The 14,392-nt window shown below is 36.3% G+C and overlaps 1 protein-coding gene across 6 annotated transcripts in view; it reads right to left on the bottom strand.

Moving 5' to 3' along the window:
* SPAG16 (sperm associated antigen 16) overlaps positions 1–14,392 on the bottom strand; it is a 363,770-nt gene that overhangs the window by 311,148 nt on the left and 38,230 nt on the right. For all 6 annotated transcript variants that reach the window (XM_085585489.1, XM_085585484.1, XM_085585485.1 and 3 more), the window contains one exon: positions 266–396. In XM_085585489.1, coding sequence (XP_085441615.1) covers positions 266–396 — 131 coding nt within the window. The remainder of the gene's footprint in view (positions 1–265; positions 397–14,392) is intronic.

The raw sequence follows: 14,392 nt of genomic DNA, 5'->3' as shown, positions 1-14,392 counted from the left end.
CTATTAACCAAATCCCACTCTTCCTACATAAAAGATGAATCTCAATGTGTAAACAGTTCTGCCCAGGTGTTTTACTGTACTTACACTCTGCCTGCATTTCATGATCAGTTTTTCCACTGTGACCTCCTTCAGAGAGGAAGTCCCCCTGAACAGCTGCCAGTCATTTTTCAGATATTTACTTACACTAAATGCTTCTCAATGACCTGCTGAAAAATAAAAGTCCTCACATACACAATAAAATTAATGTTCTGCTCACGGTTCCTACCAGCTCACTGCGAGGTCGTGCACCTTCACAATGCTGCTCAGTTGATACTGCCCAGATTTCAGGGGTTGAGTGTGTTCTTTAGCATGCTCAAACGATGGGGTCCCTTCAGGATCATCAGGGAACTCTGAATCCTGCAGAAAACCAAAATTATTAATTCTCAGAAATGTTGTATACCTTCACACAATGTATCTATTTATATTATTATTTTGAAACCCCAAATTTATCTTATTTTTCCACTCTTTTTTCTCTTCTATTCAATTTTCATAATTTTTTACATCACTGTTATCCTGATTTTATTGCTTTTGATACATACTACATTTTAGTACATATTAATTTTGATACATATTAAAGCTGACTGCAGGCAGAACAACTGACACTAATAATTAGTTATTTTCAAATTATATTACTACTATTTAAGATAACTGGCTGACATAAAACATAGGACTAGAACTGGGAAGGAAGGTTTATATCAAGTAAGATTACTAGCATGGGTTATTTTGAGTAAGATTACTAGCATGGGCTATTTTCCATTTTTCCATGGCCTATTTGATTTCTATCCCTGTTTTCCATGGCAGGTTAGCTTCATGAGCTGCATCCAGAGGCAAAGTTGCTGTATTCTCCAAAAGACCTTTCTTGTAAGTATAATACCAATAAAAAATCAAAATATGTGTAGCTGATTTACAGCCTCATTTTCTATTGGTGTGGTTTAAGATATTTCCTAAGATTAATCAGCAGATTAGGAGATTTACTACTAGCTCTAATTAACCAAGCTAAATAGCTTTATTAAAAATAGATTGTCATTAAAGAATGTAACGAGGATAACTGTGCACAATATATTTTAAGGACTGCACCAGCCATTACAAAACCACTTCCCAAAACACCACAGTTTCCTGAAGATCTGGCTGATGGCTTCTGTTTGCAATATTTTAGGACACCTGCTGTGAGAAGCTTTAAAGGAGACTGAAATCACTGTACACTTTAAAATGTCCATCAAACACTAAGATTAAGGAAGGAATAAAATCACTGTATTTTAATCTGAAAGCACACACACTCCAGCAGGGATAACCACTAAGTCTTTTTAGTATTTGTTTGCACTAAACTTCATAGCAGCCATCCTGTTTGCTGATAATTTGCAGGAATGAGCATAAAACAAATTTCACAACTACAAAGCAGCAAAAGACTGTCTTCAGTTTCAGAAGCTCTACACCCTGCATTGTCCTACAAGGGTGCCACTAACCCAGGCCAAACTTATGAAATCATTAAGCTAATGATTTAATGATCAGTTTGAGCACATCTATTCCAGACCCAAGACCTGGAAGATATTTTTTCAGTGGACTGTGGCTTCAGTCACAGGCACAGCCTAACAAAACCACTCCAAAATCCATGGAACAGTAGGGACTTTCAATATTGACTAACATCAGACAAGTGTCTTTCTTCTCTGATTGAGGAGAAAGACAGAATCTGGAAATCATGAAAAGCAAATGAGCAAAGTCAGCTTTGCTTAACACAGATACTAGCAAGACACCTACTTTTGGAAAAAAAACAGAAGTAATTAATCTGGAATATTCAGAATCAGGAAATAAATACATCAAGTACAAATATATAAAAAATAAAGATTAAAGTAATCTGGCATTGTTAATCCAGCAAGGAATGTGTTTGTGGCTAAAGTTACACATTTATATACAACTGCATATTAAGTTTTGACTGTCTCAGCCATAATATTCTTGAAAATCTCTCATGCCAGTTCAAGAAAAATCCATAGATTTCCAAATTCAGGAACAATTACTATAAGCCTGCAGTATTTATTATACACACACACACACTAAACTGAGTAAAGATATTACCTAAAGGTAAGTATAAAGTGTCAGTACCTCAGTGTAACCCTTGGAAGCTTTCTCTACTACTTGTCTTACCAAGTTCTACCTTTCAACGTTTACAAATTTGAACAACTCTGATTATAACATATCAAAGGCATAAAATCAGCATGCTTTTTGCAAATTAGTCTCATTCACCTTCTGGAATACAACCAATTTGTAAATGCTACCAGATTTACTCATTTCAGAGTGAAACAAGCCTAGGAAATGCAAGGCTCTCTGAGTAGAAGTGACAGAATGTCTTGCATTTTTCAGGAGGACAAAATCCCCAGATACTGCTTCAGGAGATAGAGCTGTAAATGATTGCTGTAACAGTAAAAAAATATAGTAAAAAAGAGAATAATATAAAAACATTAGTTTTTTTGTAACTCCATTGTAAAGATCTGAAATATTTCTGAAACTGAAGCTTTTGCACCCTTTGAAGTGGTAATCCTGTATTCTACTAGAGCAGAAGACTTGCTCTCAGCTGAGATAATTCATATTATGGTTCCCACTGGCATGAACAGTGGTATCACTTGTCATGGCCAGATGAAATGTTGATTTCAGTAGCTCCTCAGCAGGTAGAAGTCACAGTGTGACATTTTTTTCCCCCAGACACAAATATTTCTCACTGTGGAATAAACAGGTTATTTTTATCCTAAAAACTTGCTGCAATAGAACTGTTCAATAATGCTTGTATGAAGATATCTCCTCTCCCATGACAAATTTAGGCAATCCAGTTTCATTATTTAATCCTTATTCTATTATTTCCAATTGCTAAGTCCTAAGGGTAAAAGAGAATCCATTACACAAGTTGAGACCTTGCATAACAAGGCTTGTGAGACTTTTACAGGCATTGACTGCAAAGTTCCTTCAGCATGGGCAAGCCAAAATTCAGAACATCCTGAGTGCTAAGGAGCCAAAGGAATACACTGTGGTTTTGTTCACTCCTTTATCTGCTATGTACAAGACATTTGTACTATGACAAAAATAAAAACCTATCAAGCTTCTCTCTCACATCCATATAAAAAGGAATTACTGCACTTCCTGCCTGTGACATTAAACACCCTTTTACTCTATCACCAAAGGCAAAAACAGAACATTCAAAAGAGTGTCCTAGGAAGAATCTCTAGGAACCAAAACTCTTCGGAATGCCTGTCCTCAGTCACTGCCAAGGGTAAATGTTACCTGGTCCCTGACCAAACTGTCCCTTTGACAGTACACTCTGTTATCTAAAATCACAGATGCAACAATCAGCCACTCACAAAATGTTGCCATGACTCTTGAGCCATTTACACCCAGCATTTTCATGGATATCTAAAATATCAGAATACAGAAGGCTATAGAAGTCAGAATTGTGTGAAGTCATAAAGGCATTTCATACCTTAAGACCTCACAGGTTCTTGTACAAAAAACAAACCAGAAAAGAAGAGCTTGCTTCTCTTTTGTTTGTTTGGGATTTCTTGGTTGCTTTTTTCCCCTTTTAATTTAAGAGCCTGAACCATAAGAGGATTCAGTGATTTACCCCAGATCAAGCTGAAATTCTCTAGGACAGCTTGTAAACTGAACTCATCTTCTGAGTCTGAAAACATCCCTTAATTTCCCCTTATAAGATAAAAAAAAAATCTTGCCTTGATGGAAACTGTCATGCAATTAAGAAAATTTACCCTTAAAGCTATTAGAAATATCTCTTTTTTGTCCTGAATTCTTTCAGTAAGACTGTCTTTTCCAATAGCAGGGCTCTTCAGAGCAATTCTACAGTTTTCTTTTTCCTCAAGAAAGACACAAGAGACTCATTTGTCAAAACATACAGAAGGCAATGAATAGATAAGTGGAACTGATCTAAATCATTTCAGAGCTGAGAAAAATGTAGTCGAGTTTAATAGAAAACATCCAAATCAGTTTGTCTAAATCACAGCTTGGCCTTGTCTATATCATTATTACAGGTAGTGTTGAGTTTCTCCTCACTCAGATGTTAAAAATTGAAGTCAGTTGAGGAAGCAGCTTCACTCTGTAACCAGGAACAGGCTCAAACCTTGCTACTTTAATTCTGAAAGAAAATAGAGTAATCTTAAGTGAGGCAAAGCCCATCAGACAGGAAATTAGTGATCACTGTCTTTCAGTGAGGGAGGAAAAGGAGCAACTTTTTCTTTTTACAAAAATTAATGACCATTATTATCAGCAGTCCCAATTTGAAAGCTGTCAAGGTCATTCTAAGACTGCAGTTCAGACATGCACAAGGAGCACAGTCACAGGTGCTGGTGCACCCATACGTTCAATTTAAAAAGCAAATATTAGATATTTTTTCAGAAATGTGAAGTAATGAAAAATTAAGTTCTTCTTAGGGCATAGCTACTGTCAATGTCCAAGACTCAGCAACCCAATCTAACTTTAGTTTAACACTAAATATTTTCAAGGAAATATTCTAGTTTCAATTCTCATCCAAGAATCAGCATTGTCTCCATTTTTCTGTACTTAGAAATGAGTCCTGAACTAATCACTGATAGCCATATTGACATACCATTGAAATACTCTTTTTATTCAAAGTTACAGAGAATTTTAATAATTATTCACTTATTTTTCTTGAAAAATCTGATACACTTACATTATGGAGAACATATTTTGTCTATTTTCATTTTAAACCTGTTTCAGTATATTGAAATTTCCATATTTTCATTTTTAAATATAAAAGCAGTCTCATGGAAACCAGTAGGTGTACTCAGAAGCTACTTATTACATATATAGTTTTCATGACAGGGCTTGAGTTTTACACTAATTTTTTGTCCCAACTTTCAAAACAACTTAGGGATTACTAAGAATCCATACAGTCAAAATTTGAAAATAACAAAACATTCTTAAAACACAAATATATAAATAAGAATGAAAATATTCTTGGCTGCAATTGCTGATAATGAATGACTCTTGCTTCCCAGGCTATCAAAAGTAAAATATATCAAATAAGCAAAAACACTTAAACAGCAAACTACTGTATGAGATTTTCAAACCTCATTTTACTTTTTGTTGGCTATATTTAAAATTGTTTAAAGTTTCAAAGTAAATGAAGACAGATTCAAACCTGTTTCCCTATTTCCCATGAAGAAAACTCTGACAATCTGTTCTCTGAGTAGCTCAGTTTTGCAGCACTAGAGGTAGGCAGATTCAGAAGGAGGAAAATGTTAAGCAGGAAAGTATTGAACTAATATTAAAAAGCTTTGCTGCAAGAGTGACAGGAGAATTGACATCTAATATAGTAGCTGAGCATGATTTTACTTTGTTTTCATATTTCCTGTAATTGAAGGGACAGGGTATCCTTTTCTGGCAGAGTATAAAGAAATGAAGGTGTTTAGTGCACCCATTGAGCATAATGCCGCAGTGAAACAGTCAGTAGGCACTGTTGTACAATTAATACTGAAACAACTCAATTTCAAAATGCTCCAGTGTCTGTTGTAACCATAATACAACACATTTGCATATTATTTTACTATGTTAATCATGAACACAATTATTTTATAAACATCTGAAATGTAAGGAAAGGAAGTTGAAAGCAATAGCAGGAGAGTGTAGTAAAACTTTTACTGCCTGCTCCATCTTGCTTGGCTTGCTAATAAAAACCATAAAACTCAGCTACAAAGGTTGTGGCCACATAACTCCTCCTTATTCAGTTTATAATGCTGACATTTTTTTCCTTTTTTTAATAAAATAAACATGAAAATAATACGTAATTTGTAGTAAAAGCCAGATTAATTAAAAAAACAATGGTAAAACTGTTCTGTCTTCAAATTCTGGGCTAGTGTAGCTCTTCTCACAGTTTGTGAACTGGTGCTAACAGTAAATTTGCACTTGAAATTGCTCCTGACAATGTCAGTTTTAAGGCTCTGCTACATCAAGTCAGGCCATTGCCTATGCAATAAAAAATTAGAAAGCTCCACTACTCAATGTCTAACTATGCCACAGACACTCAATCACTTTTGGACTAGAGCTCTCCTTAGCATTCATTGATAAATACACTGCAATTATTTTCTACTATTAAAAGGATAAACTTCAAGTTCTTACACTTCACTGGGTTTGTTTCTTTTACGGCAGCTATTAAAACCAGATTTGATTAGCCAGATATGATTAATAATCAGAGAGGTTTGAAAAAGAGAAGATAACAATTATAGAAAGATCCATCACTGAAATGCAATAGCTTTCTTCCAGTCTTCACCATTAGGGCTTGTTTAACTTTATCACCACTAGTTCAGAAAGCAACAATATAAAATGCAGAATTACTCTATGCCAAGCATACTGCCCAACACTACAGAAATAGGACTACTGCAATGTTTTAGCCTCTGCTAAACTTCCTCTCAAAGGCCCAAGTAAATCATATTTCTCAGTTTAAAGCCACACAGCTGTGGCAATGCTGTTAAGGATGAACACCCCAGCCCAGTGTGGAGACTGGAACATGACCTGTGCTGGCAGTGAGCTGCACAGCTGCCCAGAGGACTGAGCTGGGAGTCACAGGACAAGGCTGGAAGTGTCCAAGGCCAGGCTGGATGGCACGTGGAGCAACCTGGTCTAGCAGAAGGTGCTCCTGACCATGGCAGGGCATGGAATGAGATGAGTTTTTAGGTCCCTTCCAACCCAAACCATTCTGGGACTCTGACCAGAGAAACACAAAACCTTGAGCCTTGCTCCAGACTGGCCAAAGAACAAGAAGTAGGTTTAAGATGCTCTGAACCCACATTGAGTGGAAGACAAAGGCTAAAGCCATAAAAAGATGAACAGATAATTTCTCCAGAGAAGGAACAATCCTTAAGAAACCTCCAACATTCCTTGAGGACCTGCTCTGTGTCCAAAAGGATATCTTTGCTGTCCAGGAATACCCCATGCAGCCTTCTTCCAACACCTCTACCATCCCAGCTACATCATCAATGTATTTTAACTCCTTCTTTTGATTACTCTTCTCTGTCACAGCAAATTGCATGACCAACAGCCTCTGCAGAGTCAACAAGGTGAGTGAAGAGTCACAGTAAACTATTCCAGAACAGGAATGTACAGTAATTCTGAGTCTTAAGTTCAGTTACAGTCTCAAGAAAGTGACATAATGATCATCCAACTCTTCATTTACTACTCCCTCATGGTGGGAATTGAGTTTAATACATGCAATTGAAATTAATTTCTTAGTTTAAAATTATTACAACTCTAAGATACAAAGTCTATACCAGTACTGATATGCCCAGATCTTAAATATCTACTTCTGGTTACCATTAACAGCAGTTATGAATATAACATGTGAAGGAATAAATCCAGTCCTATTTTACTGGTAGTAATTTCTAGTTTGTCACCCTGATTCTCATCATCACATTGTAACAACAGAACGTGTTGCTGTTTGTTTTTCAAAACACCATTACATGGCTCACAGATAATTAACCAATATGTTCATACAATAGAGATGCACACACAGCTATGTATATAACTTAATCTTGCATAAACAACTGCAAACACTGTTACAAAACTCAGCTTGATAATTTTGCAAGAAGTAAAAGAACATCTATGAATATGCTGCAATAAATTATCATTATATGAGGCATGCAATTGATTTTCATGGCAGTTTTCTAAGTCACAAATAACCATGTGCTATTCCCAAAGATGTTCCCTATCCCTTCCTTTAAAAGGCCTATGTTTGAAAATCAACTGCATTTATTATCAATGTTAAAATAAACAACAGTGTAATAAAATATAGAAACCTCTTACAATTAGAATTTTATTTTGTAAATTTAAATTTTGATTATGGTGCAATTAAACATCAGCAATATTTTAAGCTACAGCAGCACGTGCTGCATATGCCACACAATTCATCATGCTAAAGAGGCAATGCTGAATAAATGACAGACATCAAGTTACTTCAGTTTTCTGACATACTCCAAAATATGTTGCAATATTGTCTTTTTTTATATATTTTTTTTTACTTTTCATAGTGATTAATGTGAATTTTCTCTACCACAGAAGTATCCTACTGTAGAATCAACTAAAAAATCTAGATGCTTTCTTGATTTTCTCCAAGAAAACATCAGCACAAACAATGCAAGAGTATCCATTCATCCACAGATATTTCAGAGCACAGCTCGTCTAAATTAATTTTAATTTTATTCCTAAAACAAGTACTGTGAAAGCCTGTGGAAAAACCCTTTTTCTTTTTTTTAATGATTTCTTTTGACATGATCTCACTTGCACTTTTAGCAAGAAGAAAAAACCTGCTCCCAAAGGCTCTCCTACCACTAGTAATATTCAAACATAAATGCTAGGGGCGCAAATAAGTTCTAAACTTTGCCATTATTTTATTAATTTTACAGATATTAACAAACAAATTTTATTTTTCCTCAAATTACTATTCTGCTTCTCAGGCACTGTCGGGAAGCTCAGAAACTGTGTTTATAGTCTCAGTAGCCTGGATACACTAATTTCTGCCAGGGCCAAAGTACCCACTGTAATCATCTCAATAACTGTTATAAGGCACCCAGGGCTTGCAGAGGTCCATACATCACGACAATGAACTGGTAAACACATTCAGGGGCCATTAGTTATTGATTTATTTGCAATTATGCCTTACAGATGCCGTCTATGCTCCCCCCCTTGGCACTTCATCATCCTGACTCTGTTTCAGGACAGCCAGTAACCATTATCCCAAGCTCCACATAATGAGAAATAATGAAAACAAAGCTGTAAGAGTACTCTGACATGCAGGTACAAAGCTATCAGCTTGTCAATACTGCAGAGCAATGGATTCTTTATAATAAAGAGCTAATTAATTGATTACTGTACTTGTATGCAATAAGTACTTTATCAAAAAGTGATAAAGCTGGTTGCATCTATCACAGTTACATCTATCACAGTTAGCCACCAGAAATATTTGCAGCACTGCAGGAAGTGGATACAGCAGAATATGAAAGAGGTACTGCCAGGCTTACTTCACAAACATGTCAGTAGTGAAACTGAAACTGCTAAGAGTGCCTGAAGGTGTGATGAAGTCAGTCTGCTCCAGATTCAGCAAGGCAGATTATGAAACCAGATCCAAAAGGTCTGCAAATTATTTTGGACCACACAAAACCCAGACCTCTGCACTTCCTTGAACTAAATTTCTATTTGAGCTAGACACCGCTTTAAAAAAAAACCCATTATTTAGAAATTGTCCATTTTTTCAAGGCTGAAGGATTGATTGTAACTGCCAGTACATTTGTGAAATGCCTAACTACATTCTCTATTAAAAAGCAACTCTTTCTAACCCAGAATGTCCTTAGATTCAATTTTCATCTACTAAATTCTATTCTACTCCTGTCTGCTAAGTAAACACTGCTATTAAGAGTACATTTTGTCCCCTTTGTCACAGTCAATGATGAAGAGCACCCTAATTAAGCCTGTTCTAGTTGAAGATTACCCTGCTCATTGTAGAGGGGTTGAACTACATGTCCTTTAAAGGTCCCTTCAAAGCCAAACTATTCTAGGATTCTGTGAACTTTAAAAGCATAGTTTAAAAAGTATAAATTTATTTCTCTCTCATTTACCAAATGATTCAGACTATGATCCAGACTTCCCCTCCTCATTTTCCTGGTCTCCTCATGGAAAAAGACCTCACCAATGTGTCATTTCATAAATTTATCAGCAACTCTAATGCAAAAACAAATCAGATTTTTGAGACTCTTTTTGCCCCCCCAAGTCACATATGAAAATGCTAAATAGTTTATAAAGAAAAAAAAAATCTCTGAATACATTTGATTATTCCCCATTTAAGGCTTCATGTCAGACTTGAACATACTAGCAAGATTATAACACAATTTATGTTAATTTTGTACAATTCCACAACTGTATGTTCTACAATCATGGGATAATTTGCGTTGATTGTAGTGCTAATTATTTATAGTTTTCAGTTCTATTATTTTGTTTCTCTGTTTCTTGAGTCAATTTTTTACATTTTAAATATAGTTTTGAAAGTAACCATAGCTTTCTGGCACAATCTCCCCGCAACAATTTCTTACAACAGGAGACACAAAAACAGAGTAAGTTTATCACCACCTGACTCCCAAGTTACAAAATTGAAACACTAAGCTTTCAAGTGGGATAGCAGAAACTACAAGATTTTATTCAATTCTTGAAACCTAGGCCATGTACTCTCAATATAAAGGCAATTTGTTCATGTGGGTTAGGACAGATGGCATTGGGACTTAAAATGAATTTTACTCTGACAAACAGCAATTGTTTACCTAATGGATCTGTTCTTTTTCTGTATTCAAAATCATATAACCTTAGAAAGAATGTAAGTAGCAGTTTTTATTGCTTTTTATTACCATTAGCCCCTTAAACCCACACAAGTTTGAGATGGAACTAGGGGCTATTTTGTCTTTTTTTGGTCTCTCTCCAACCTGTTCATAATAGAGAAGTTCTCTGTTCCATCCTCTCTGGCCAAGTCAGAGGGAATATCTGAAAAACCAATTCTTCCCAGCTGCTCATCCATGGTGAGATTCAAGACAATCTGCAATTTCATTCTAAATTTAGGCATTTGGGCACTGCCATAATAGCTGCAAAGCTTTTTATTGGAGATGTCAAATTTCACTCACCAGTAGCTATAGCACAGGATATGTGTCAAGAAAGTGCTTTATTAATTTTTAAGACTGCTATATATTAATATTTCTATGTGCACTCAGAGAGCGATGGTACAGCCAGGATTGAGACACAACTGGGTAAATCCCCACAGAATTCACTGACCACAGTTTTCAGCCTGATGCTTGAAGAGCCACCAGCAGAAATCTACAACAGAAAGGGATACAGCCCAACAATACCCAGAAAAACTGACAATTTGTCTGATCACAGGCTGCACCCCCAATTCTAACTCATGGGCCATTACAAGGGATAAGTCTGGATAGAAATAAGCCAAAGACAATCTGGAGGTAAGAGGAGTAAGATGCTAGTGGGAAAAAGCAGCATTAGAAGCAAACACGGCAAGGAGTTCTGCAGTAGAGCACACAGGGCTTAGCACCATGCAAAATCAGTTTGAAGAAAAACCAAATAAGTAAATGGTGCAAACAGGGCATATCTCTCAGCTTTTCAGGCAACTACCCTTTCAATTTATTTTAACAATCCTGATATATTAAATTATTGTCTCCTCCATCCATTCCTCTAGCAAAGGCTTTTCCTTCTAACTTTCCCAAATCTTGAGAACCTACAGAGGTTCAAACCCTCCCTTGATCCCTGACTCCCTGCCCATACAATTATGCCTAACTGCCCTTTGAATGTGCCTGAGGAGGGAGGACTCTCCCTTACCCACTGAAATAACACACAGAAATGTAATTAATTCTAAATCTGAATTTCACTCCAACTAGTATTGTATGAAATAGTCTTTTTAAAGTAAATGTCCTACCTCATCTTGGCACCCTTCTCTGTGACTTTAGTAAAAGTCTTAGGACAACAATCCACCTCAACACATTCCTCTTTAGAGCAAACCCAAGTGGAAAGGAGCAGGCAAATTACATTTCCCTTGACAAAGTTCTCCCTGTATCAGAAATCCTATCATTCTTTCTTGATTTTACAACACACAAATTCCACTACCCCTTTCCACACACTTGTCTTCCCCCCACCTCTGCCCTCTAAAACTCTAAACCATAATCTTCTGTCCCCTTATTTATGATCTAGAATCTGTATCATTGCCTCATTCTTTCTTTACTTGCAGTTCACAGTCATCTGCCATGTTCTTATTGAACTTTCACTCTTATTTCCTTTCCAGCTTCCATGCATCCCTAGGTAATTCCATGCTACGTGGAAAATTCTGTGCAACATAATTATTCCAGTTATGCATAAAGAGAACCTGCACTTCCACCTTTCCCATCTTAAGTCCCACTCACACTAGCATGCATTTATAAGTGTTCTGCCTCACCTATCAGTTCCTTATTTTATCTTTCATTTCTATCCTCATCAACACCTCATTTGTTGTTCTTGTGCTTCTGCCTCCCCTCTGCAGGTCTTGAAGGCAATATCTGCCAAGAGTAAAACTGGAAAACCACCATCACATTTTCTACTCGAAGGAACTGCAGTTACTAAAAGCATTTAAATTTGTTTTTAAATAACTTTCCTATGTGATCACAGCTATTACAGCACATCAGATACAAGGCCTGTAATGTTTAAGCCATAAACTGCACCACTGGACTGCCTTTGTACTTGCCCTGAAGGAAATCCTAATAAAGTCTCGAGCTTCCAGCTCCTAACTGATGAAAAATTCACTAATACTCTGCCTCCAGACCAGATGGAGAATTTGACTGGAATCACACTGGCAACATCTTAGATATTAAAGATTCTCTTTTTTTTTTTTTTTTTTTTTTTTTGCTGTTGCTGTGGAAGAAAATAGAGGGCCTATTCAGCACTGCAGTTCAACTACATAAAGTAATGCTCACAAACACATCAGACATCATTCCTCTCCATATCTATCATTCCTACAATTAAAGACACATATGCTTATTTTGGAGTGGAAAAAACCTTACACTTAATATATTCTGGTAATGAATTTCAAAAAAGGGATCATTCTCTCAGGATTATATTCTGACCAATACTATTTTATTTATTCAGAACAAAAACATTTAAAAGAAAATACATTTTAAAATTAAGAAGTCTCTTATAAAAACACCTATTCTACATTCAATTTCTAACAAACTATCCAAAAAGTCTATTAAGACTAAAAAACTTCTCATTCTTTCCCTGGTGCCAAGCCTTGTACTGAAAGTCAGGCATATCACTGCACTGAGGGGACCCTATAGTGAAATTCAAGTGCTTTGATGCCTCTTTTGAGTCAGAAATCATTTTTAAAAAATATTGCAAAAGCATAATTAATAGAGGTTAATTCAGTGGGGTCCTAACTCCATATTTCTATGCTTAAATCAAGCTACGTTGGATTTTTTTCACCCAAGATATTACTGCTAATACAAACACATTATTTGTGTGTGCCTGTAATCTCAATAGGGCTTAGACACATTTTTGGAGGCTTCAATCGAACTGATGGGTACAGTCTCTCCAAAAATTTCCTTTCAAACTCAGAATCTAAAGAAAATGTAAAGAACACCACAGAAAATGCATTGCTATAATTACAGAAAAATCAAAATCACTTGAAAATTTCAGGGGTTTTTCTTCTTAATTAGAGGATTAAAAAATTTGAGTCAGAACAATGCACAAAGCACATGGGGATGAAACAGCACAGATTTACCTGGATATTTCTCAGAGGGCTGATGGGAAGAAACAACCACAAAGAGCAAACTTCAAAGTAGCAGCTGAGAGCAGCACTTCAAATCTCTATAGGGAAAAAAAACACTGCATGGAAGGTGTAGATACAGAACCAACTATTTTTGCACTGACACATACTATATATATAGGTACTTGTAGCTTTGCATGCCCACCTCAGCAGAAAGGTGAAGTGCAGTACTTCATAGAGCAGAAAGTCTTAATCACAGCAACAGAATTACAGCTTTCTCAAACCCAAACCCCCCAAACACAGCCTTACCTGAGCAGGACTGGAGAAAACCCTTCAACACAATGTTCAGAGGACAACTGGAGAAGAAATGCACACTATGAAAGTCCTCTGTAGAGGCAGACAAATTTTGACCATTGTTCAATAAGCCTACACTTACTGAACTTTTTGAATTCCTCTACAATTCCAGCAGCATTCAGATGTAGAAAGGCTGTGAGGATTCTGTAAGAATCATCCCAAACTTGAAATTCCCCCCAGAAATTTTCATCTACTCTGGAGTGAATGGGAAAAGGTTTCCTGGAACATACTGATCTAAGAGCCAGCAGATGCTGTCCCTCACACGTGCTAATGCACATCCAGCTTCCCTGGCACTGAAGAGCATGGATTTGAACCCACAGCCATCCTATCCACCTCATCATTCCAGGAGAAAACAAGTACCACCAGGAAAATTGATTATTTTCTGCAAAGAATGGAAGAAGAAGGGAGAAAATAGTGGCAGGAAATTGGAACCTTGTCATTGGCAACATTAGATCTGTTTGATTATTAATTTACTAATTACCATAAAAAAATAATTTACAGTGCAACACTATATAATGATAGCTGACTCTAGACAGAAGCTGGCTATTTACACTTAGAAAATTTATTAGACAGTATTATCCACCCAATCTTAGCATATAAGCCCTAAATTCTCAAAAGCATTTAGGCATCTAATGTACCTTCCAGCTCAATCCACTCAAAGATTCCATGACCTATTCCTACTAACTTCCATGGCACGGAACCTGGACACCTTTG

This window comes from Lonchura striata, chromosome 7, assembly GCF_050655825.1.
Source record: "Lonchura striata isolate lonStrDom1 chromosome 7, ASM5065582v1, whole genome shotgun sequence".
In the NCBI taxonomy this organism is placed as follows: Eukaryota; Metazoa; Chordata; class Aves; order Passeriformes; family Estrildidae; genus Lonchura; species Lonchura striata.
This window is presented reverse-complemented; position numbering and strand designations above follow the sequence as displayed.